The sequence below is a fragment of the Urocitellus parryii genome, chromosome 7, assembly GCF_045843805.1.
Source record: "Urocitellus parryii isolate mUroPar1 chromosome 7, mUroPar1.hap1, whole genome shotgun sequence".
NCBI classification, from domain to species: domain Eukaryota; kingdom Metazoa; phylum Chordata; class Mammalia; order Rodentia; family Sciuridae; genus Urocitellus; species Urocitellus parryii.
This window is the reverse complement of record NC_135537.1, coordinates 66,982,304-67,006,289: the sequence shown is the minus strand read 5'-3', so window position 1 is coordinate 67,006,289 and position 23,986 is coordinate 66,982,304. Positions and strand designations below refer to the sequence as shown.

At 38.4% G+C, this 23,986-nt stretch overlaps 1 protein-coding gene across 1 annotated transcript in view; it reads left to right on the top strand.

Moving 5' to 3' along the window:
* Nucleotides 1-11,653: 11,653 nt before the first annotated feature.
* The window catches only part of Cyp7b1 (cytochrome P450 family 7 subfamily B member 1), a 173,731-nt gene continuing 161,398 nt past the window's right edge, over nt 11,654-23,986 (top strand). The window contains exon 1 of the mRNA XM_026390802.2: nt 11,654-11,894. Coding sequence (XP_026246587.2) covers nt 11,797-11,894 — 98 coding nt within the window. The 5' untranslated portion in view covers nt 11,654-11,796. The remainder of the gene's footprint in view (nt 11,895-23,986) is intronic.

Below are 23,986 nucleotides of genomic sequence, written 5' to 3'. Positions count from 1 at the left end.
TTGAACATCAAAAACAACATGACAGAGATGAGCGTATAAATATGAAAAGTTGGATTTACACAAGCCAAAATTTAAGATAATTTTCAAGTGGCTTTTGTAGTTTCTATTACAGGTTGTTATTACAGAAGTGTAATTCACACTCAATTCTTACTCATTCTCATTAATGAATGACACTTAAACATATTTCATCTCACTGTAACCTGTAGACATTATTGGATTATCTGCATGAATTATTTTATTTTTTCACAGTCATCAATTCACTAAAATTTATTGCTACTTAATTTTTCAAGCACCTACACCAATAATTTCTAAACTAGGTATGTGTGCCATGAAGATTTTTCCAAGAACTTAGTAAGCATTGAAAGATTTAAGAAAATCTGTTTTTACATTTTCAACTGTTACCTTTTCCTAAAATCAGTTTGCCTGAGAATAGGTCTGGGGTCAAGGTCAATTGATTTTATTTTCCAGTTTTTCCATGCCACAACCAAACTTATAACAAAAGATAAGAGTCATGTGTATGCTATCCTGTTCTGAACAAGGTAGGAGAAAAGAAATGGTGCATTTTCCTTGTGTTGAGATATTTTAAAATGAGATATGTTTGTGCAGTCAGGTGAGCAGTGGTAACAATTTTCTTTTAAAGACATATAACTTCTTCATCATCCTGCCAACTCTTATCAAAGAAATCATCTATGCTAAGGAAGATACTGAGAAAAAAGCAACAAAAGTGTGTTACTAGGAAATACTGAAGGGTTCCTAGGTAATTTTAATAGATGAGAATCTCAGTAGGAAGCTCTGCTATGGTTTGAATTTATCCTCCAAAGTTTGTGTGTTGGAAACTTAATCCCCAGTGGGACAGTGTTGAGAGGTGAGATCTTTAAGACTTAATTAGATCATGAGGGCTCTGGCTTTATGAATGGATTAATGCCATTATTATGGGAGTGGGTTCCTGAGAAAAGAATCAGTTCACTTCCCTTCTTTCCCCAACCCGTGTTCTCTTGTTCTTCATCTTGTGCAAGGGGATGATGCAGCAAGAAGGCTCTCTCTAGATGTGGGCCCCTCTACCTTAGGCTTCCCTGCTTCCAGAACTGTAAGAAATAAATTTCTATCCTTTATAAATTACCCAATCTCAGGCATTCTATACAGCAACACAAGACAAAGACAAGCTCCATGTGCTATTTGTATGTCTGTCTGTCTATCTATCTATCTACCTACCTACCTATCTCAGAATCAGAAGATAGAAAAGCAGAGTAAAGGCATTTACACACTGGCCCTGTGGAGAATGTCAGAACCTCAAAGGACTGAGGAGGCTGTGGGAATGGGGCCATGAAGTGGTAGAGATAGGAAGTTGGTTACATATAGGTAGGATTGATCAAAGAAATAAATACATTGATGATGATGGAATCAAACTTTCTCACTGTCAGGGGAGGAAGACACACACACATACAGGCACATGCATACACACAAACACACATGTATAACACACATTTTCAAAATGTGCTTTTCTATTTAAACTTAACTTTTTAGTTTTAATTATCCATTTCTATAATACGTATAAGTTTCTTTATTTAATAATGTGCCAATATTAATTGTGTAATAATATCTTAGTTCAGATAAAAAAGATAACAGGTCTCATGGTCATACAGAATATAAAAAATTAATTTCAATTTATATACCTATTTTTATTACAGAAAGATATAAAATGTTATCAATAAAAGACCTTCAAGCATAAAAATATATTATGTTAGGATAAAATTTTGTGGGAGAAATGGAATGGAAATATGAGTTCAAGGAGAAAATGGAACAATGTAAAATTTCTGGCTGTTAGAGAAGAGCTTATTCATGTATTTTTTAAATTGATGGTGATGGGCAAAAAAAGTTGCTATAGCACCTGGATTGGAGAGAGACATTGAAAATAATATTATTACAATTTTGCTATCAAATAGTTAAAATATGTCAGAGATCATGTTTTGAAACTAATTCTAATTTATGATGGAAAGAGTTCATCATCATCCTAAAATCAGACAGGAAAATAAATAGAGTTACCAAAAAATGTTAAAAGACATGAAAGCAGCCCCTAAACATAGAAATTTTATCCACATTTGAAGCTAGAGAAATGCAGTTTCAAAAAATTAATGAGTCTTTATAAGATCACATTAGTAAGTGATGAAACTGGAAGGGTCTACTTGACTCTAATCATCTAAATTTCCTTCCATACCAGTGTTTCCCCAGTTTTCCTTTACTCTGTTCCACTTCTTGCCCAGGTCATCTTTCCAACTGTTAGCCAGGTCACCACAGCAATCTAAAACTCATAAAGTCATGGCTTCCCTAGTGTTCTCCCCTAACTCCCCCTCCACAGTCCAGGTTGGCTATTAAATGTTCTCTGTTCCATGAGTTCTCTGCAAAATCCAACATGTCCACCTGACATGCTGATTCAGGCATTTGACTCTCCAAATTTCCTTTCTTCGCCTTCACTTCCCTAGCTCTTCTCACAATGTGTAAAGTCTAATTCCTATAAAAATCTCTTATTTTCATAGTATGAATCATGACTCTGCTTCCTAACACAATTATTGTTACCAAAAGTAATTCTAGAGTACAAGATCTTAGTACTAGGATTCTAGAATTAGTTCCCTAACGAGATTTAAAGACACTAATGAATCTGCTGCCAATGGCAAATGGGGCACTGTTAGTCCATGAAGTGCAGTGGAAAAACACTACTTAAATTACCTAGCACCACCCAGAGAGACCTTGCATGTCTAAGTGGTTGCAGGCACAGAAGAATTTAATGGCAACAAGTAAAATTACTGTAGATTGATTCGATAATTTCTAAAAGAGCTGGAGCGCCTAGATGGGGGAAAAGGAAGCTTTTAAAGATCTAAATAATTTTCATGAACAAATAGCTCAAACTCTCAAGGTTCACATCTGCTGTAATACCTTTTCTTTTTCGAATCATCACTATTTCCTCTGATCTGTTGACTTAAAAAGAAAAAGCAATTCATCTTCCTTTATAGAGAATACTGTGTGGCAGTTCAGTACCACACAAAAGGGAGAGAGGCAGTACTACAGCTGCATTCAAGGTGACCCTCAAGAATAGGTGTGAAGGGAAGTCCTTCCAGTAGACAGAACTTCAGACAATGTACCCGATGATTTTCTCTGCCTGGAAAGAACGACGGCCAGATGTATGTAACTACAGGAATTGATGGGTAATGGTTAACAGTTAAGTTGTATGGTCATGTATATAGAAGAAAAATGATTGGAGAACTGTTGACAAGGAGGACTAGGGAAGGGGTATGTAGATAGATTTCTCCAAATGGGCATAAAATGTCAACATTTTTTTTTTGTCACATGTGAATGCTACCCAAAGAATAAGATCTTAATAATTAGCTTCTTTCCTCAGTTATTCCAGTCCTTGATCAATAGGTTTATGAACAAGTTGGCCATGGTATTAGAGATGGAGATTATACAACTGCAAGTTATTAATCTTTCTGTGCCTGCTTTTTCATACTGAAATGGAGATTATAAAATTATCTGCACACCAGGGTTGTTGTGAGTTTATATAAAAAATTCCCAAAAAAGCATAAATAGTAACTGGCATGTAATAAGTGATTAATAAATAGTGAATGGTTCATTTACTTGTCTGTTTATTTTATTTAGTATTGATTGATTGATCTGTGTACACAATACATATGTAAGTGCCAAATACAGTGAATTCCCTGTGTAAGAATACAGTACTGAACTCGACAGGCAGGCTCTACTTACAGAAGGTGGTATTCTGGTGAAGAGATACTTGACTCATTAAAATGAACCCTAATTCTAAACAGACAGGCACGCATGGTGCCTGTTGTTAGGGAGGCTACAGGGTATATGAATAAATTGATGATAATATTCAGCTCACTGGATTATTAAATGGTCAAATGAGAAAATGCTTGATCAAAGTCAAAGTAAGTACATGTTTTCTTCATACTTTTTTATTAAATTATTTATTTATTATTTTTGTTATACACGATGGCGGAATACAATTCATTTCATATTATACATATAGAGCACCATTTTTCAAGTCACTGATTGTACACAAAGTATTTTCACACCATTTGTGTCTTCATACATGTTCTTAGGGTAATGATGTCTAACTCATTCCACCATCATTCCTTCCCCTTTTCCCCCTCCTTTTCCTTCCCATGATTCGTACCCCCTTGCCCCCTCTTTTCCCTCTCTCCCCTTTGCCCTATCTAAAGTTCCTCCATTCCTCCCATGCTCCCCACCATCACCATTATGAGTCAGCATCTCATATCAAAGAAAACATTCAGCCTTGGTTTTTGGGATTAGAGTAATACACTTAGCATTATATTTATTCTCTAACTCCATCCATTTACCTGCAAACGCCATGATTTTATTCTCTTTTAATGCTGAGTAATGTTCTATTGTGTATATGTACCACAGTTTCCCTATCCATTCATCTACTGAGGGGCATCTGGGTTGGTTCACGGTTTAGCTATTGTGAATTGTGCTGCTATCAACATTGATATGGCTATGTCCTTGTAGTATGCTGATGTTAAGTCTTTGGGGTATAAGCTGAGGAGTGGGATAGCTGGGTCAAAGGGTAGGTTGGGGATGTGGCTCAGTGGTAGAGTGCTTGAGCCCTGGATCCAATCCCCAGCGCACATACACGTACATATAAAAAAAATTGATTATTGATTCAAAGATACAGAGATGCAGAAAAAAGTAGAGGGTAGAATTCTAATATAAACTCTAATATCTGTGTGAGTTTCAGAAGATCCTTAAAACATTATGTTTGACTTTGCTGCAAGGGTGTGGGGTATGTAAGTGCTAGAGGCCTTGCTGAGATCCTTGCTGAGACTGGCAGTAAGGATCTGGATGGGGAAGAGATTTCCAGATGGTTCAGAACTGGTAAAGGAGAAACGAAAACAAAGAGACAAGGGAAAGGATAAAGAAATTTGAGGTCCTCAAACACCCAAAGGCAGGAAGAAGAAATTCTGAAAAGCCTAAATTAGCTCTTCTGCCTTTCTAGACTGAAAAGCTAGTCCATAAACAAGGAAGAGACAGGTGAAGAAAAGGCATAGCATGTCTAGAAATAAAACTATCGATATAAAAGGGAAACATGCTGATATCTGTCCATTCATATATGCTCTGATGGTCACTATAGTCAGGGGTTCTGTGAGGATGGTTGGAGAGGACATCACTCTCCCCTCATTTCCTTAACATCTACTTACATTCCTGAAAAAGAAAATGATTCCTGTCCCTTTTAAAAAACATTTTAAATTGTTGTTCTGTTGACGATGGTTTTATTATATTTTGAAAATATTGCATGCTCATTATTTAGATGAAATTTTTGATAGTTACTTGGCATGGGGCACCCCAATTGCTTGCTCAAATGAGATATGAGTTGAACTGCTTTGCATTTCAAAGGCGGGAGGTATGAAGAAAATTCTGGAGGCAGTGTAGAACCAGAGAGACTGAACTTTGCCAGGGGGAAGCATAAGATATCTATCCTGGCCCAAGATGACTGGGAAACAAAATACTGAAGATTCTTTGGATAGTTATCTGTGAATATTATCAGAATTAAAATGGGGTTACTTTTTGCCAAAATATAATTTTAAAAAGTAAATAAAGCCGGGAAATTGTAAAGAAGGGGATCTCATGCATGATTGACTGATAACAGTTAACTATTCACAAAAGACTCTGCCAGAACCACAACCTTACACAAAGGCCCCTGCAATCCTACATAGAAACAACTTCTGCGGACTTCTCCCCAATAACTGTCTGTTTGATCTGGGATGGATGCCTTCTTTGTTATTGATCCCTATAATCAGATGCTATCACTCCAAATAGCTTATGTAATCCTCTCCCCCTTGATTCAACCTATGATCATGCTAATAGTTGCTACAGTATCCACACTTCCCTGGCAAAACTCTGCTATTCCCAAATAACCTTATTCATCTTTAGAGAATCTTTCTCTCTACATTGCTTAGGTCCTCAGAGAACCAGCCTGGTCCAATTCAAAAGAAAATGCTTTTGAGTTTATAAAATGTTCCCTTAGTGAACAGGACTGGCTAGGGGGCGGAAGGAATGGTTCTCGTTAAAAGAAATTCTGGGACAGCCTTGTACTTTCTGTCCTGGGAAATCTGGGTTCAGGGATAATCGGGAAATGAAATGTTGAAAGAGCCAGTATGAGTCACAGACAAAGAGACTGAGTCTTGAGAGTTGGCATGGGAAGTAGGGTCAGATGAGAATGTGAGAATGAAATAAGGTTTAGCACGAGATTGAGAATTTATAAACCAGAGTATTCAAAACGTTAAGTGTGTATAAGCAATGCCAAAACTGTTAAACAAGAAATGACAAAACTCTCCAATCCTTCCCTTCCTTTTGGAGATAATCAGAGCCATCTGTTCCACCAATTTTAAAGCTGCTTCAAAATAATTATATTCAGGTCTTACCTAAAATCGTACTTTATATATATATATATATATATATATATATATATATATATATATATATATATATGATTTAAGTGGAACTACACTCTCTATTGTTGGGTCACTTTGCTCATTCAACAGGATTTTACTTAATAAGATCTTTGCCTACCATGTCTATGTGTATCCTGCACTAGACTGAGTGTTAGATTAATACTGCAAAGTAGTTTCATAGAAGAAAATAAAATGAAGAGAAAAAAGGCACAACAGTTTAAATTGCAAAGAATGACATATTAATCAGTAACATTGTGTTCTGATATATTTTTAGCCATATTTGGTGCTTACACCTGCAAAGACTCACCATTTACTATGTGCCAAATTAAACAATAACTTTCAGGCTTGTATCAATCTCAGGATATATGATTATTGCTATCTCAGCTGAAATCAGACCCTGAATACCAGCATTCAGGAAAGAAAAAAATGACACATTTTACAAAGGGCAGAAGTAATACATCAATAAGCTAACACCTCAGTAGGTTGAATTTGTCTTCTGAACTCATTTCTACTTATGCCCTATGCCAATGAAGCAGAAGTTGCTGAACTGACAAAAAGGGAGAAGCTTCAGTCATTTCCATTGTTATATATCTATTCTTCACAATTTAAGTCTTATAAACCTATGAGGAAGGTAATTTTATATCATTATTTTTTTTCAAATATTTATTTAGTTGTAGATGTTTATGTGGTGCTGAGGATTGAACCCAGTGCCTCACACATACGAAGCAAGCACTTTACCACTGAGCTACAGCCTCAGCCCCTCCTACCATTTCTTTCAGATGGAAAAACTATCCTCAGAGGTACCCAAGGGCCAAAGAAGGCCAACCTACAAAAGAGAAGCTCAATTCTCCCCATGGGGTACAGCAGTGATGGACAACTCAAAGTAAAAGCTGGATCCATAAAAACTAAAAAATGATTGAAAAGGTATAGTACAGGGTTAGTGAAAGAAAGCTCTACAGAGAGCAAAATAGTACAATGAAGGAGGGGCCACTTCATGTCAGAAATAGCAGCTGAGTAACCGCTCTTTGAGTCTTGTTTTTATGTGAAAGAAAATTTAGGTTGAGTATTCCTAATGTGAAAATCAAAAATATTGGGCTGGGGACATAGCTCAGTTGGTAGAATGCTTGCTTTGCATGCACAAGGCCCTGGGTTCAATCCCCAGCACCACCACAAAAAAAAAAAAAAAAAAAAAAAATTGTGGACTTTGTCATGATGCCACAAGTGGAAAATTCCACCCCTGACCTCATGTGACAAGTCACAGTCAAAACACAGGCATACTAAAAACATTGCACAAAGTTACGTTAGGCTATGTGTTTAAGATGTATATGAAAACTAAATGGATTTAGTGTTTAGTCTTGGGTCTCATTCCCTAATTAATCTCATTATGTATATGCAAATATTATAAAATCTGAAAAATCTGAAATCTAAAACATGACTGTCACCAAGCATTTTAGATAAGGGATAATCAATCTGTACAATATCTATATCAAAGACTTATTTTGAGTGTTAGAAAAAAACAAGGTATATAAAACATGCAGCTCATCTTCTTTTCCTTCTCCCACTTCTTTTATTTTTGTTGTTTTTTTCTACTTGTAGTGGAGGTCTTCATTTTAACAGAAGGGGTTAGAAAATCAGAGCTGGTTATGATAGAACTCATGGTCAGGGGAGGAGAGCAGCAGTCATTGCTTTTAGTTATAAAGTATTATGCTTTGACATGATTCAAAACTCAGTCTGTATTTTATGTCAAAGATGACAGGCCCTTTCAGGCTTCAGCACTCAACCCTGATTTAGGGATATTGGGAAAGAAATATGTGGAATTCCACATTGGCATTCCCCACAGTGATACTTTCTAATGTTTTCCAACAACTGAAGCCCCTTTCCCTCGCACATCATTTGCTTCACAGGAACTCACAAGATTGAAGCCATATGGGTGCTTGTTCTTAAATTCCCCCACCATCACTTCACAATCTCATGCCAACTAGTTTCTTTTCTTACTTTATCCAAATTAATCCCTTAATCCTCTGCATCTTAGCTTTTTGAAGGAAATGTTACTGCGTTCATTTGTACAGGTCCAACAGACCAAGCGCAGCGCCATAGATACAGTTTGCATTTAACAAAAGTTGTTGACTAAGTAGGTGAACTAGGAGGTTTTGGTTCAGTGTAACTCCTCTTCCTCCTCCTCCTCCTCCTCCTCTTCTTTTTTTTTTTTTGGTACTAAAAATTGAACCCAAGAGTGCTTACCCACTGAGCTAGCCACCTCCATAGGCATTTTTATTTTTTATTTTGAGATGGAATCTTCATAAACTGTCTAGGTCCTTTCTAAGTTGCCGAGGCTGGTCTTGAATTTGCAGTCCTCCTGCCTCAGCCTCCTGAGTCACTGGCATTACAGGTATGCACCACCACATCTGGCTCAAACAGTCTCTTGAGAATTAAAAAAGAAGCCCTAGAGAGAAGTAAGGTTAGAATTCAAGCCTGAATGCTATATTAAAAAGAAAACAAAGGGGGATGGGAGTGTGGCTCTGTGGTAGAGCACTTGACTAAGAGGCCTTATGTTCAGTCTGTTCAATCTCTACCACTAGGTGCGGGGAGGAAGATGACAAAAGAAAACAAAGAAAGAAGCTATTGGTATTAGTTCATTTTTTGTTTCTATAACAAAATACCTGAGATTAGATATTTTACATACTTTATAAAGAAAAGAGATTTGTGTAGCTCACAGCTTTAGAGATTCCAACATGAGGTCCCACTGATTCAGCCTCTAGTGAGACTCCCCTTGGCTACACCATGTCATAGTAGATGGCATTATGGCAGGAACACATGAGAGAAGGAAAAAAAAAATCACATGGAAAGATAGGAAGCCAGAGGTGAATTCAGGGAGGGTGAGGCTTGCTCTTTTATAACGAGTCACTTTTAAAAGAACCAGGGTCCCCCTAAGAACTAAGGACAGTGCCTACAATGACCTCATCAACTCTCTCCCTGACCCATTAGGCTCCACCTCTCAAAGGTTCCACCACCACACTGAAGACCAAGCATCCAACACAAAAATGCATGGGGAACAATCACATCCAAACCATAACACCATGTCAATCACCTGGTAAATGGGGGTCATCTGGAATGCTGGGGTGAGGCTCTGCAGTACAGACCCACCATCCTAACACTCATGGCTATTACCTGAGAGACTCTTATGCATCATCTTCTCCCTTTATTCCCTCTGCTTTTACGTCTGCTTTTGTTTCTATTTTCTTTCTCAGTGTGTTTCACAATCAATACTTTCTGAGGAGAAATGATAAGATTAGGCCAGTTATCCTCTGGTATTGAAGACATTTCTTATACAGACATCTCAAAGTCTTAAGGGCCAGCCCATGATGATTCCTTTAGATTCGACTGTTGATCTGATTAGTGTGTTGAAGGTACATGAACATTAGCAACCAACCAATGTCGAAAGAACAGTGGCTGATTACTTAAGAGAACTGGTGGTCAGCTAGAATTTTGTAGTTGCGATACCCGGGTGCCTTATGAACCCTTGTGTTGGAATTAACGTAGGTCTGCCAGATTTAGATTTAGCAAATATAAGGACCTGGAGATAAGCTTGAATTTCAAATGTACTACAAATAATATTGGATGAAATATTTGGGACATAATTATATCAGCTAAGATGGTTCTTGAGCTCTATTTTTATAGCAGGAAAAACAGACTTAGAAATAATGTAGGTGTAGTAGAAACACGTGATGGAAAGAAAGGTAACAACAGAGTGTCAGAAGTATGGGCAGAAAAGATGAATTACAAAAATGAGTTGGGGACAATTTCTAGAAGCAAGTGGGATTTGAACTTGGCCTTGAGAGGTAGGTAGAAGTTTAGTATTTAGGAGACATGACCATTTTTCAGGCAGAGGGAACATCCTAAACAAAAGTGTGAATGGGTTGACACTGAGCAACACAACAGCTCCAGCTTTAGTGTGTATCCTATTGTGCTAGCCATGGTAGTTGTACCATGGAGACAAATTGTGGCAGCATCTCATCACGGGTGGAAGATTTATGACTTTATCAAAAAGAGTTCTGGGTAAAGTAAAAGCCAGTCAGCGTTTTAGGGGATGTCAGATTAGGGAAGTCCAAGATCACAGGAGATGAGTTTTTAAGCTATTGTGTGATAATTCTGAGAAGAATGGAGAAAAGTCTTGCATGATGCAAAGGTCACAGATATTTCAAAATGGACCAAGGGGGTCTGGGGCCACGGCCTACTCCTGTAATCCTAGCAGCTCAGGAGGTTGAGGCAGGAGAATCGCAAGTTCAAAGCTGGACTCAGCAACTTAGCAAGGCCTTAAGCAACTTGGTGAAACCCTGGGTCTAAATAAAATCCCCAAAAGGATTAGAGATATGGCTCATTGGTAAGCACCCATGGGTTCAATTCCCAGGAAAAAAAAAAAAAAAAAAAAAAAAGGACAAGTTTAGAAGGGTAAGAATTTATCTACTGAAACCAGGATGAGTTATATAGACAGACTGAGCTTCACTGTATTTTCTACAAAATACTACTTTAAAAACTTGTATCACAATTTGTGAAGGAAAGTTTATGTGTGTAAAATATCAGGTGGATGATCATTACTCAGGAATAGATATTTTCCAAGTTTCCTCCTTATTCTCTGTTAGTACAACCTGTGGGACTTATGGCTCTCAACTGTGCTGTTCACCACCTCTTACAAGCTGGCTCTAGGGGCCTTTGGATACAGTAGGCCTTCAACAAAAACTTGTGAGCAAAGAGGGTGTTAGAAGGAGGTGAACATGAAACCACCTGGTGCACTTAGCAGGTACCAGCGGCTGGCCCAGCTCCCAGGGGGTCTCTGAAGACTTCGCCTGCGTCAAGGCGCAGAGGCCAACTTTCCAACCCTCACAGGAGCAGGGACAATCGCTCCTCCCGCTGGGTGCGACTTCCAACTCAGAGGAGAAATCCCCCTCCTCCAGGCCTTCCTAATTCCTTACCGCCCCCCCCCCCCGCCCCCTCGGTTGGCCCTTCTTCCTGCCCCAAGGAGCAGAGACGCAGTTTTCCAGAAGAGGCCGGGCGGGAGGGGGTGACACAGCGGGGCGGTGCACGTGGTTGAGGGGTGGGCGGGGGGAGGGGAGTCCACTAACTTTGTAATTCAGCCTCCGAGACCCGCGGTGACATTCCTGTAGGCGCCGCGGGCAGGCCAGCTTCTCCCTCCCGGACCTGGGGGCGCCGCTCAGAAAAGCGGTCGCAGTGTGCAGAGTCGCCGCCTGCGCTGGTCCCCCCGGGCTGCCCATCGCGGCCCCGCGCGCACTGGAAGGCGAGAGACCTGTCCTCCAGAATGGGCTACTTCTCGGTGGAGCCGCTCAGCCTCCCGGGCCTGGCGGTGGCGGTCGCTCTGTTACTCCTTGCCCTGTGCCTGCGCTCCAGGCGCATCAGGTAAGCGCCCGGGCCTTTGGGGACACGCATGCGCCTTGGGCCCCCGCGGCCCGCGCGCGACCCCGTTGGAGAAGGGAGCCCCCTCCATGATTTCCAGAGTAGACCCAAGTTGCTCCCGGCCACTGGCGTTCTTTGGGAGCGTGTGTAATAACAAAGGCTTCTCCCCTCTCTTTCTCGTACATAGGCAAACGTGTTGAAGCTCTGGGACCGAATTCAATTTGCTGCTCCAGTTTAGGTTGTTGTAATCCCAACGTTTGCAGTGTGCGTTGTGCATCGCGAGTGGCTTTCGCACAGGCACTTTTTTTGTGCCACGTTTCTGAATTGCTGCTTTATGGCCTAGAATTCATAGAGCGTCTCTGGAAGGGATTTATTTGTTTGTTTGTTTGTTTTTATTTATTTATTGCATTTCATTCACTTGAAATTAATGTTTCAAGAAAATGTTGGTGGGTGGGAGGGACAATGAAATCTGGGTATCTGTGCCTCGGTTTACCTGAATGTACCTTGTCTGCAAAAATGGAATCATAGCACTTAACGGATGGGAATTTTTTGAGGAGTAGTTGCGTTAATAGTGTGAATATACCATTGCTTTATTTTTATTAGGACAAGAAAATACCACAGCCTAGAAGTGTGTCATTTCTTTAACTGATTTGAAACAGGGAAGTAGAAAAAAATCATTCACCTGGGATTTATCTTCCTTTTTCCTCTGTCTCCCCCGTCCCTCCATACTAGTACAGTTTTCGTGCTTTTTTATTTTTTATTTTTATTTTTAATGTGGTTCAGGGAATCCAACTCAGGGCCTTGCACATGCTAGGCAAGCCCTCTACCATGAAGCTGCAACCCCAATCCTAGATTTTGTGACTTGAAAATCAAGCAGGTAAGTTTTGGGGGGATGCAATTGATATTTTTAACATACATATTTACAGATATATGTATCAATGTATACAAGTATATGTACATGAGATAGTTTGTTTCTCAGCAATTTTTGGAAAAATGGCACTATTGTACAGGGTATAATTATCCATAGACATTTCTAGAATGGCTGCAGGTGAATACTCCAGATAAGAGTACTTGCTTTTCCTGCCATTCGAATTTTCTGGTTATTTCTGGAATGTGCAATACCTTCTCCCAGTGAGAGGCCTCTTTTCCAGTGACTGTGCTGTTGCTTTAGAGCCAAGGATGATTAGGACACTTTAACTTCAGTGTTACGTGATTCAGTGGAGGTTCCACTTTCTCTATTTGCAATGTAAATCAAAGCCAGTGAAGATGTATTTCTAGTTATCTTTTTATTAAAAGAGAAGGTGGTAGACAAGAAGGCTATTTGTTCTACTCCCACTTTACATGCAGGGCAGGAACAGACAAGCTGACTAGGGCATTCTGGATCATTGATGGTCACTGGGGTAAGAATGTGGAACTTGGAGGAGTAGTTGGGAAGGCAAAAGGGCAGGTCAACTTTCTCCCCAGCATTCTGAAAATAGATCCCTCTTACTCTGCATGGCTAAAAATTATTTTGCTGAGATATTCATGTCACCAACTGCCAACTTCTTCATACCAGAGAGACTCTATTTAAAAAGTTTGATACACTGCATTTCAGAATATAAAAGTTAGCTCCATTTGACCCAGTACCTAGAGAATCCTGTTCTTTAGTGCTGCTGTTTCTGGTGTTTGGAAGTTTAATGCTCTCGGAAAATGTCTGAAGTCACCACTAAGAGCGGAGACCATGATTGGGAGTCCCTTATATATTCTTCACAATTTTTTTATGCTTATACTAATATGACTGAATATATGTTAACAATAAAAGTAGAATATACTCTGTTGCAACTTTTTCTACTTTATGATACATTTTACACACCTTTCTATGTCAGTTTATAAAAATCATTATTTGTAATGATTGTAGAGAGATCAGTCTCTCTCTCTCTCACACACACACACACACACACACACACACATACACAATGATGGATATCTTTGGGCTCATGTGAAAATATTTATGTAGGACTGTGGAGTTGTTATCAAAAATGTATATGAGCTTTATATTTTAATAGATGTTGTCAAATTTCCCTAAGTCCCAGTTTATGTTACTTCTAATCATCTATATAAATGTAAACTTCCCTACATGCTAATACTAATAATTTAAATCATTCTAATTTTATCAGTCTCATACTACAGAAGATAAAATTTATCTTTTATCCCAATTTCCCCTTGCTTACTTCCTCAAAAAAGGAAGTTTGGATATCTTTAAAGGATAAGCTCTTTGTTCTTCTATAACTTGTTTTTCTCTTGTGTTTTTTATCTGATCATTAATTATTTTTCACATACTTTCGTACCTGCTACAGTTATTTTTACTATTATAATTCATATTCATTTGAGAATTTCTAGACATACCTTCGTGTTTAGAAAGCACTTTTATATCACAACATGATAAAAAATATTCACCACTGTTTTTCCTTATAATTAAATTACTTTATTTTATTTTATTTATTTGGTGCCAAGGACTGAACCCAGTGGCGCTTAACCACTGTGCCACATCCCCAGCCTTTTTAAAATATTTTACTTGGAGACAGGGTCTCACTGAGTTGCCTAGGCCCTCACTAAGTTGCTGAGGCTAGCTTTGAACTTGTAATACTCCTGCCTCAGCCTCCTGAGCTGCTGGGATTATAGGCATGGGCCATTGTACCCAGCTCATCTACTTACTTTAAAGAGATTTTATATATACATTTTTATTCTCATTCCATTTTTATTATTCAAACAACTATGTGTAAAAAGTATGTAATATAGCATATTATAGGAACGTTGGATGTTCTGATGTAAAAATTTCAATGTTATATAAAATTAGTAAAATGAAAAACAAAAGGTGAAAACCAGCTCAGAAGGTATTTATTGTCTACCTATCGTTGATTCTGACTCTTCTTGCTGAGCATTCTGAGTTCCCTCCCTCCCTCTTTTATCCTTCTTTCCTTTCCATCCTTCCATCCCTCCATCCTTCCCTTCATCTTCTCTCGCTCCCTTTCTTCCCAAGACAGGGTCTCACTCTGTTGCCCAGCTTGGTCTGGACTCCTGGGTTTAAGTGACCCTCCCACTTATGCCTTCCTAGTTGCTGGGACCACAGGCACAAGCCACCATGCCTGGCCACTTTGATTTTCTTTTGTGCCATTCTTTTCCCCTGTTGAGAAAATGACTGTTGACACTGTCAACCACAGAAGCCACTGTAATACTTTTCTGGGGAGATGTCATCGGGTTGTCACTATGGGGTTGATGGGAAGTGGCTAGAATCAGGATGTAGTTTTGACAGTAGAGTCAACAGGATTTGCTAATGGTGGGTAAGGGAGAGAGAGGAATCAACCATGAAGCTTAAAAGTTTTATTTTTTCAGGTGGGTGAATGGTGGTATCATTTCCTGAGATGGGGAAATTATATATATAATTTTGTCATTCAGCATGGGGCAGTTCTTTAAGAATTTTCATCCCTCCATCCTTTGATTTCTTTTGTTTGTTCTTCACTGACTATACATATTTTTTTTTTATATTTGCTTATCTGTGGAAATGTTAGATGAATCCAAACTTCACCATTTCTGGTATACAAATTCTATATCAGACATTCAACAGTGGTTATTTGTAGGTAATATGTTTTTGTGGATTATTTTTCTTTTTTTATGCTTATAAGCATTTTAAAATCACATCAATATTTTAAAATTGTGTGTGTAAGATGTACATTTAGCACCTAGAAAAAGATTAATGTGCCTTAAGGTAAAGGCTTTTCCACCTACATTCACTTTGGGAAATTGCTACTTTCCTAAAGTAATTGCACCTTATTTTTTTGTAAACATTTCCATCAGTCATGTATGAGCATTTCAGTTGCCTCACATCCTCACCAATGTTTGATAAGGCTAGTATATTGGACTGTAAGCATGATCCTTCTAGATCCTGGATCATTGTTCTCCTATGAAGTATTGAATTTTCTTTTGGCATGCAGACACATTTCTGTCTGATTATCCTGAGCTTGTGAAAGGTTAGTTTTATCCTTTATCAAAGGGAGTCTGTGGAAACTCGAGATACTGACTATGACTGCCTTCTTTGATGGGGCCATGATCTGAATGTTGATGTCCCTCTAAATCTCATGTGGAAATCTTGCCCCTCACACAAGTGGGGGACTCAATCAGACAGACACTTCCATAGTCATGCTCCTAAGCAGGGGATCTAATAGAAAAAACAGACATGTGGACACAGGGGGCACCCATCGATAAGAGTGAGCAGTACATGGACAGGGGAGGAGATAAGGAAGGGAGGAAATTCCAGAGACCACAAAAAGAACAGGCCAGAATTCCCCCACTGGGTTCCTGGTTCTGGGGACCCTTCTCTTCAGAGAAGTCTGTCTCTGCATCTCTGTCTCTTTTCAATAAACCTACTTCTTGCTTGCTAAAAATAAATAAAAGAAATGTTGCCCCTCGAAGTGATAATATTAGAAAATGAGGGCTTGGGTTCCTGATAGCAAAGCAAGAAGGTGGCCACCTGAGAATCAGAAAACAGGCCCTCACCAGACACTGAATCTGCTGGTGCCTTGATCTTGGTCTTCCCAGCCTCTAAAACTAGGACAGAACTTTCCCTTGTTTGTAAGCCATCCAATTTATGTTTTTTTGTTATAGCAACTCAAACACTGAAATCTGTCTCCCTGGGGATGGATAGCTCTTAGCTTGGCCTCCAGGCAAATTCCTTCCTCTGAGTTCTTTGTAATCTTACCTGCAGATGCACTCCTCCAGGGTTGGCCTGGATTTTTTAATGAGTGGTGCAAATTTTTTGGTTGTTCCCCTCTTGGTTTAGATTCTTCTCCTTGATTTCCAGCCACTTCATACTTTGAAACCTCAAAACACATTGTAACTTTTTGCTTTGGGTGATGTTGTTTACAGTGCACCTCATTCAACATGGTCTGTTCTTTCAGAGTTTTCATTCCTTCGTTATCTTTTTCCTTCAGTGAATATAAAATTTAAAAAAAATATATTTAGTCATCTATGGAAATGTTAGGTTAATTCAAGCTTCACCATTTCTGGTATGAAATTTAATATCTGAGGTTCAACAGTGGTTATATCTAAGTAACGTGTTTGTGTGGATGATTTTCTTTTCTTTTTAATTCTAACAGGCACTTTTACATTGCCTTTTTAAAATGGGCATTTCTAGCTGGGTGAGGTGGAGCACACTTGTAATCCCAGTGATTTGGGAGGCTGAGGCAGAAGGAGTGCAAGTTCAAGGTCAGTCTCAGCAACTTTGCAGGATCTTCAGCTGCTTAGTGAGATCCTGACTCAATAACAAATAAAAAGGTCTGGGATGTAGCTTAGAGGTAAAATGCTCCTGGGTTCAATTTCCAATACCAAAACCAACAGCAACAAACAACCCCCCAAAAGTGTGTCTTTTATAAAATAAAAAAATTATGTATTTAAAATAAAACTTTGATAAATTCTTCTTCAATATGTCAATACTTGTTTCCTTTGGAAGAACTAACATTACAGGTTGGTAGCTTTTTTTTTTTTTTTTTGGTCCCAGGGAATAAACACAGGGGCACTCAACCACGGAGCCACATCACATCCCCAGCCCATTTTATTTTTTATTTAGAGACAGTGTCTCATTGAGTTGCTTAGGCCCTCGCTAAGTTGCTGAGGCTGGCTTTGAACTTGCAGTCCTCCTACCTCAGCCTCCTGCTCTTGTACCATGGTGCTTGGCTGTTTTCTGACTCAGATTTGAGGGGCACTTGGAAACCCAATACATTTGTCATTGTAATGACATTTACAGCAAGTCATTAATATTTCATTGGATATGTTTTTATTCAACAATTAGCTACATTTCAAAAGTCTCTGTTTACTAGTGATAGATTTAGTAATAGGTTTAAGTAAATCTACTTTCCAAATTATTGTCAAAGACAACATATATAAACAGTCTGTGTATCAAAAAGCAGACATGATAATAAATGTACCTTCATTCTTTTTTTTTTTGCTTCCACCATTCTCTATAAAAAAGACAAAAATTAGTCCGTTTTGAAACAAATAAATATAATCTCTCTTTCTCAAAAATAAAAAATAAAAAAATAAATATAAGATGGTCAAATCTTCTAAATAAAAGTGCTACTAGCCGAGCAGACTAAGTATAACTTAGTATAACTAAGTATAACCCCATATAATGGGGTTTTCAAATAATGGGACACTTTAGACAGAATCCAAAGGTTTATAATGAGTAGGTGAAATTAGTTAAAGAAAATGATAGGAAGGGGGTGATAATACAGATTTTTTTTTTTTTAATGTAACCATTCTGGATGTTAGATGCAAAATAGGTCTTCCTAGCCTAAATTCAGAGTGCCAAGGCTGCATTCCTTTGGTGGATCTAGGGGAGAATAAAAAAACATTTCCTTGTTTCTTCCAGTTCCCACAGTTCACCTGAATTCAAATCTTTCTTCCTTATTCTGATACTCCTGCCTTTCTCATAAGGATCCTCGTGATTACATTGGGCCTATATAGATAATTCAGGAATATTTCCCCAGATCCTTAACTTAATCATACATTCTGCCCAACATAGTCTTTCCTCTGATCCCTAAAGAGGCACATATGCAAAATATATTCAACCCATCCCAGTATCCCCTAAAGTCTCAGCCCATTTACAACACCAACTCATATTCCAAACTATCATTAAAGCTCATCAGCTCAAACGTCAAGATCTCATTATCAAAGTCATCAAAATTTATCCGTGTATGAGAATCTGAGTATGGTCTATCTTGGGTCAAAAAGGCTTACTTAGGAAGAATTTATGTTTTTAAATTAGTTTTAAAAAATGATACTGTTGTGGATCGAATTGTGATTCCCCCAAAGATCTTTTTTCCCCTAATTTTAACAGTTTTTAATGAAAATTGTTTATTTCCCACATTTTTTTCCCTTGTATTCAGGCTCCATCTGTTACTCATTTTGAGACCCTGAACAAATATTTCACCTCTTTGAAACATAATAATCAAATACCTACCAATGTTCCAGAATATTGGGTGCTTAATAAATGGAAGTTGTTATGTGGATACTTTAGAGGAACCAAGGTATCCAGGGAATTCTGCTTTGAATTGTTATCCAGTAGCCATTGAGACTATAATCAACTGCCTACCATAGAAATCTAATGGCAAAAAGGTAACCTGAAAATGTTTTCTTTCAGTAGTTCTCAACTGTTGCAAGTGCTGTCATTGTGGGGTATAGTAGTGGACTGTATAGGTTACAGAATTTTCAAAGAACTGATTAAGTATTGGTTCTTTTTCAGTTTCTGTTTTCCTCTGAGTCCGGCTGTCTCTGTGTGCATTATCAGTTACCTTCTGAACATGGTAAAAGTAACCTTGAGCCATAGTAAATAATTTCCACCAGCAAATGTCTTTGAGCTGCTTCTGTTTGCCTGTTCTGGGGATTTTCTATTGCAGTGTTCCTCAAGCTAGCTGTAATGAAGGACTAGTCTTTTTCATTTTTTTTCTTTTAATTTGCATCTGTCAAGGACTGCTTCTTTGTTAAATTAATTAAAAAAGAGAATTCATAAAATGAAATGTAAAAGGTGTTACAAACCCAAGGTCATTTTCTTTATTATTGGATCTAGCAGACATAAAAGTGTTCTGTCAAACAGGCCTAAAAGATTCTTACATTTATCTCTTTGTAGATGAGTGACAAGAAAAGTTTGTAGTGGCTTGCAGTCAGGACTAAGGTTTGAGTAAAGTGTTCTTTTGAACTCTTGTTCAGCCCTCTGTTTACTGAGCAAAGTCTTATTTGGAAGCAGGGATGATCTTGCCATTTGTGATAAAGTGACCTGGCCATGTGATAAAGTCTAGAATGTTCAAATATCGTATGCTATCTGGGTTTGAAAGCCTAGAAGAGAATTGACTTGTGCAGTAGATTTCCATGGCACTATCCAGAGATCTTTTTCTCCTAGTTACTGTTTGTGGGGAGCAGTCACATGGTTTCCTTTCACCCCTCTCCCCCAACACATACATACTCATATCCCAAAATTGCTGTCAGTGGTAAGAAATAAGACTAAAATGCTGTTAAGGTAGCTTTAGTCCAAGTAAGATGAGTTGTGACATGTTAAGGTTATACAGATCATGCATTGTTTTGAAATTTGATTTGTTGATATTACTATTTCACACACACAAAAAAACACATTTCTCTTTCTGATTAGTCATCACTCAGTATCTACTGGTTTCAGGAACTCCTGGGATTCTAAAATCCACAGTGCTCACGTGTCTTGTATAAAATGATGTAGTTCCCACGTACTTTGAATCATTTCTAGATTAATTTTAATACTGGATACAATAGAAACCCTTGTTATACCGTACTGTTTAGTAAATAATGACAAGAAAAAAAGTCTATACCTGTTCGCTACAAATGCAGCTTTTTCCAAACATTTTCAATCTGTGGTTGGTTGAATTCACAGATGTGGAATCTGTGGATTTAGAGGACCCACTGTACTTGATTACCCTCAAACAGGACCCATGGGGCTCTGGAGCCATGGCATTGTTCCACTGCTATGCAAGTGTAAAGAACTGGGCTGCCCTTATTAGTAGATTTTTTTTTCTTTCTCTCCCTTTCTCATAACAAAATATGGACAGCTGAGAGCAAAGCCATTTACTACTCAAGAGTGTGCTCAAGTTAGCAGGTAGATTTTTGTGTTTTTACAGAGGTTTCAGAACACTCTCCTGGCACCTGGGTTGTTCTTCATGAAGCAATTTGTACACTGTTCAGTACTTTACCTGATGAAGCCCAGGGTTGGTCTTATTACCAATCCAAATGGGTTTTGACTTGCTTTGCTATTTTACTTTGCAACCTAAAAAAAGAAAAAGCAAAAAAAAAAAAAAAAGTCTTCTGAGAATATTCCTATTGTGTAACAGAGGGAGGGGAGGACTCTGTTAAACAAACATTTTGTGGTTGACTTTATTTTGTGTGTCATCAAATGTTTGTTTAATGGATTATAGGATATTTGGTACTGCCACTGGGTCCACATTTCTCAACATTACTCAATTCTATAATCACATTCTACTGAAAAGTCCTATGGAGGCTTTAAAAATGTCATCTGTTTGTTATAGGAGAAAATCAATTCAGAAGTTTTGTTGGATAAGCATAAATCTTTTATCCCTGTTGGAATAAAATCTTTGAGTGCTTGCTTGTATGGCATGTGGAACAATTTCTTAGCCATTGGGGTTGCTATAACAAAGTGTCATTTTTTTTTTTAAAGAGAGAGAGAGAGAAAGAGAGAGAGAATTTTTTAATATTTATTAATTTTTTTAGTTTTCGGTGGACACAACATCTTTATTTTATTTTCACATGGTGCTGAGGATGGAACCCAGCGCCCCATGCATGCCAGGTGAGCGTGCTACTGCTTAAGCCACATCCCCAGCTTAAAAATTGGTAGAAGGGACAAAGAAGCTCTCTTGGGTCTCTTATGGGGGCACTAGTCCCATTCCTGAGGGCTCCACTCTCATGACCTAGTTACTTCCCATGGGTCCCACCCTCTAATACCATCACCTTAAAAGTCAGGATTCCAACACGTGAAGTTTGAGGGGACACAGACATGCAGACCATAGAAGGCAACTTGTGTATGTGAAGTCATCCATTGTTCAGTCTTTCAGCATGGAGAAAGCAGCATTTTAATTAATTAATTTATTTATTTTATTTTGCAGAAAGCAGTGTTGTGTAAGGCAAAGAACAGGACCATGGAACTAAAGTGAGCCTAGATCCAAAACTCAGCTCCACTCAGTGCAAGGATGGTTTTTGAGAAGGTGGCAAGGAAAATGGAAATGAACAATATGGAGGTGCTACTGTTGTAACCAAAAGCTTGGTCCTTGTCCTCGATGCCAATCCAATAATGAAGACAAGGTCTTGAGAAAAAGGAAAAAGTTTTATTGCTTTGCTAACAAAGGAGAAACACAGGGAACTCCTGTCCCAAAAGCTGTGATTCTACCTATCCACAGGAACAGGGGGCTTTTATAGAGGTGATTCAGAGAAAAATGAGATTAGGGAGGAGAGATTAGGTTGGAGAAGGTTAAGGAAAAGAAGATCAGGGAGAAGTTGTTTATGGAAAAGAAGATCAGGGAGGATAATTTTAGGGAAAAGAAGATTGGGGAAAAGGAAAAAAAAAAAACAAAAACACTTAAGTCTCAATGCCACAAGGGATATAGTCAGAACATCAAGTGAACCCCTGTTAAATTGTGTTCAAGGCTCTGGACCTAGATGTTTTCCTTATTTTGTCTCATGTAATTTTCACTCCCATTCAAGAAATAGTTATTATTAAGTTATTTTCAAAAGACAAAAACTAAAACCATAGGAGATTAATTAATTTGCTTAAACTATAGTGCTATTCTGGGTTTTTGGTTCTAGGTTCATTAGAGCTGTGGTAGACAGAATAAAGCCCCTCAATCCCAGATATACTCACATCTTAATCCTCAGAACTGTGGATAGGTTAGGTTACATGGCAAAGGGGAATTAATGTTGCAGAAGGACTGAAAGTTGCCAATCAGATAATCCTAAAATGGGGATTATCTTGGATTATTGGGTGGGCCCAGCGCAATCACAAGGGTCTTTAAAACTGGAAGAGAAGTCAGAGTGGTGTGACTTGAGGAAGACTTGACTTTTGCTGGCTTTGTTTTTTTTTGTGCAGGGGTGTTCTGGGGATTGAATGTAAGGTCTTGAGTATGTTGTTGGTTTTGAAGTTAAATAAAATATGAATAAGTTTATGACCAAAGAATAGGGGAAGCTTCTAGAAACTAGAAAAGACAAAGAACTGATTTTCCTCTAGAGATTTCAGAAAGTAACAGCCACACTAATACCAAGAATTTAGCCCAAAGAGACCCAAGTCAGTTTTCTGGCCTATAGAACCGTCAGATAATAAATTTGTGTTAAATCACTAAATTTATGGTAATTTGCTACAGCATTTATGGAAACTAACAATATAGATATATCTATACCCCTATCCCCGTGCACGTTTTTGCATTATACTACACTGACTTTCACAAGAAGACTCAAAAAAAAAAAAAATGAGAAAAATTGAGTTTTTTTCTGACTGCTGGTTGCCCATGAGGAGCAGGTTAGAAAGTAAACATTTATAAAAACTCTGCACATTAAATACTATGCTAACATAATAACTTGAGGATTTTTGTTCACGGGTTTCATGAGTTATCATGGACTTTTTATCTGTTTTAGTCAGCTATTTTGCTGCTGTGACTGAAGGACCGAACCAGCATAATTGTATGGGGAGGAAAAATTTGAGGTCATAATTTCAGAAGTCTTTGTCCATAGAAGGCCTGCTCCATTCCTCATGGCTCGAGATGAGGCAGAACATCATGGTGGAAGAGTGTGGCAGAGGGAACCAGCTCACATGAAGATCTGGAAGCAGAATGAGAAAGACTTCTCTTTACAGATACAAATTATATACTCCCAAGCCACGCCTGCCTCCAATTCCCACCTCCTGCAGCCACACCCTTCCACTTGGGTTAGCACTCAGTTAATCCCTATTTGCGGATTCATTCACTGATTGGGTGAAGTCTCTCACAACTCAATCATTCCTTCTTTGAACTTTCTTACATTGTGTCAAATGTGAGCTTTTGGGAGATACCTCACTTCCAAACCCCTAGAGGAAGACTTGACTTCCTTATGAGACATCATCCATGTCTCTTTTTTAATCCATCAATTCACAATTAAGTTTGGAGGGATTGTTATGTGTCTAGCTCCAGGAATCTTAAAAATGTTTTGAAAATAGGTCATAGGATATTGGCTTTGAGACCCATGATTTTTTCAAGAAGATGGCTTCTATCATACACTTATACTATCTTCTATCATACACTACTTACACCAGCTGCAGCCCGGAGGAGAAGACTTTGATGAATTTGAGGATTTGAGGGAATTGGGGAAAGGGGAGTTGTGCTTCACTGGTGTCCCCCCCAAAAGGGTGGAACAGACAGAGCCATAAACTGTAGAGGAAAGATTAATAGCTGCTTGTAGGAGAATATTTTTGTGCTTTATCAAGGCAAAGTCCCACTGAAAGTACTCCAGGTTACTGTTCTGTGAAAGGCAAAGACAGAAATTTAGAAAGCTACTTTGCTGAA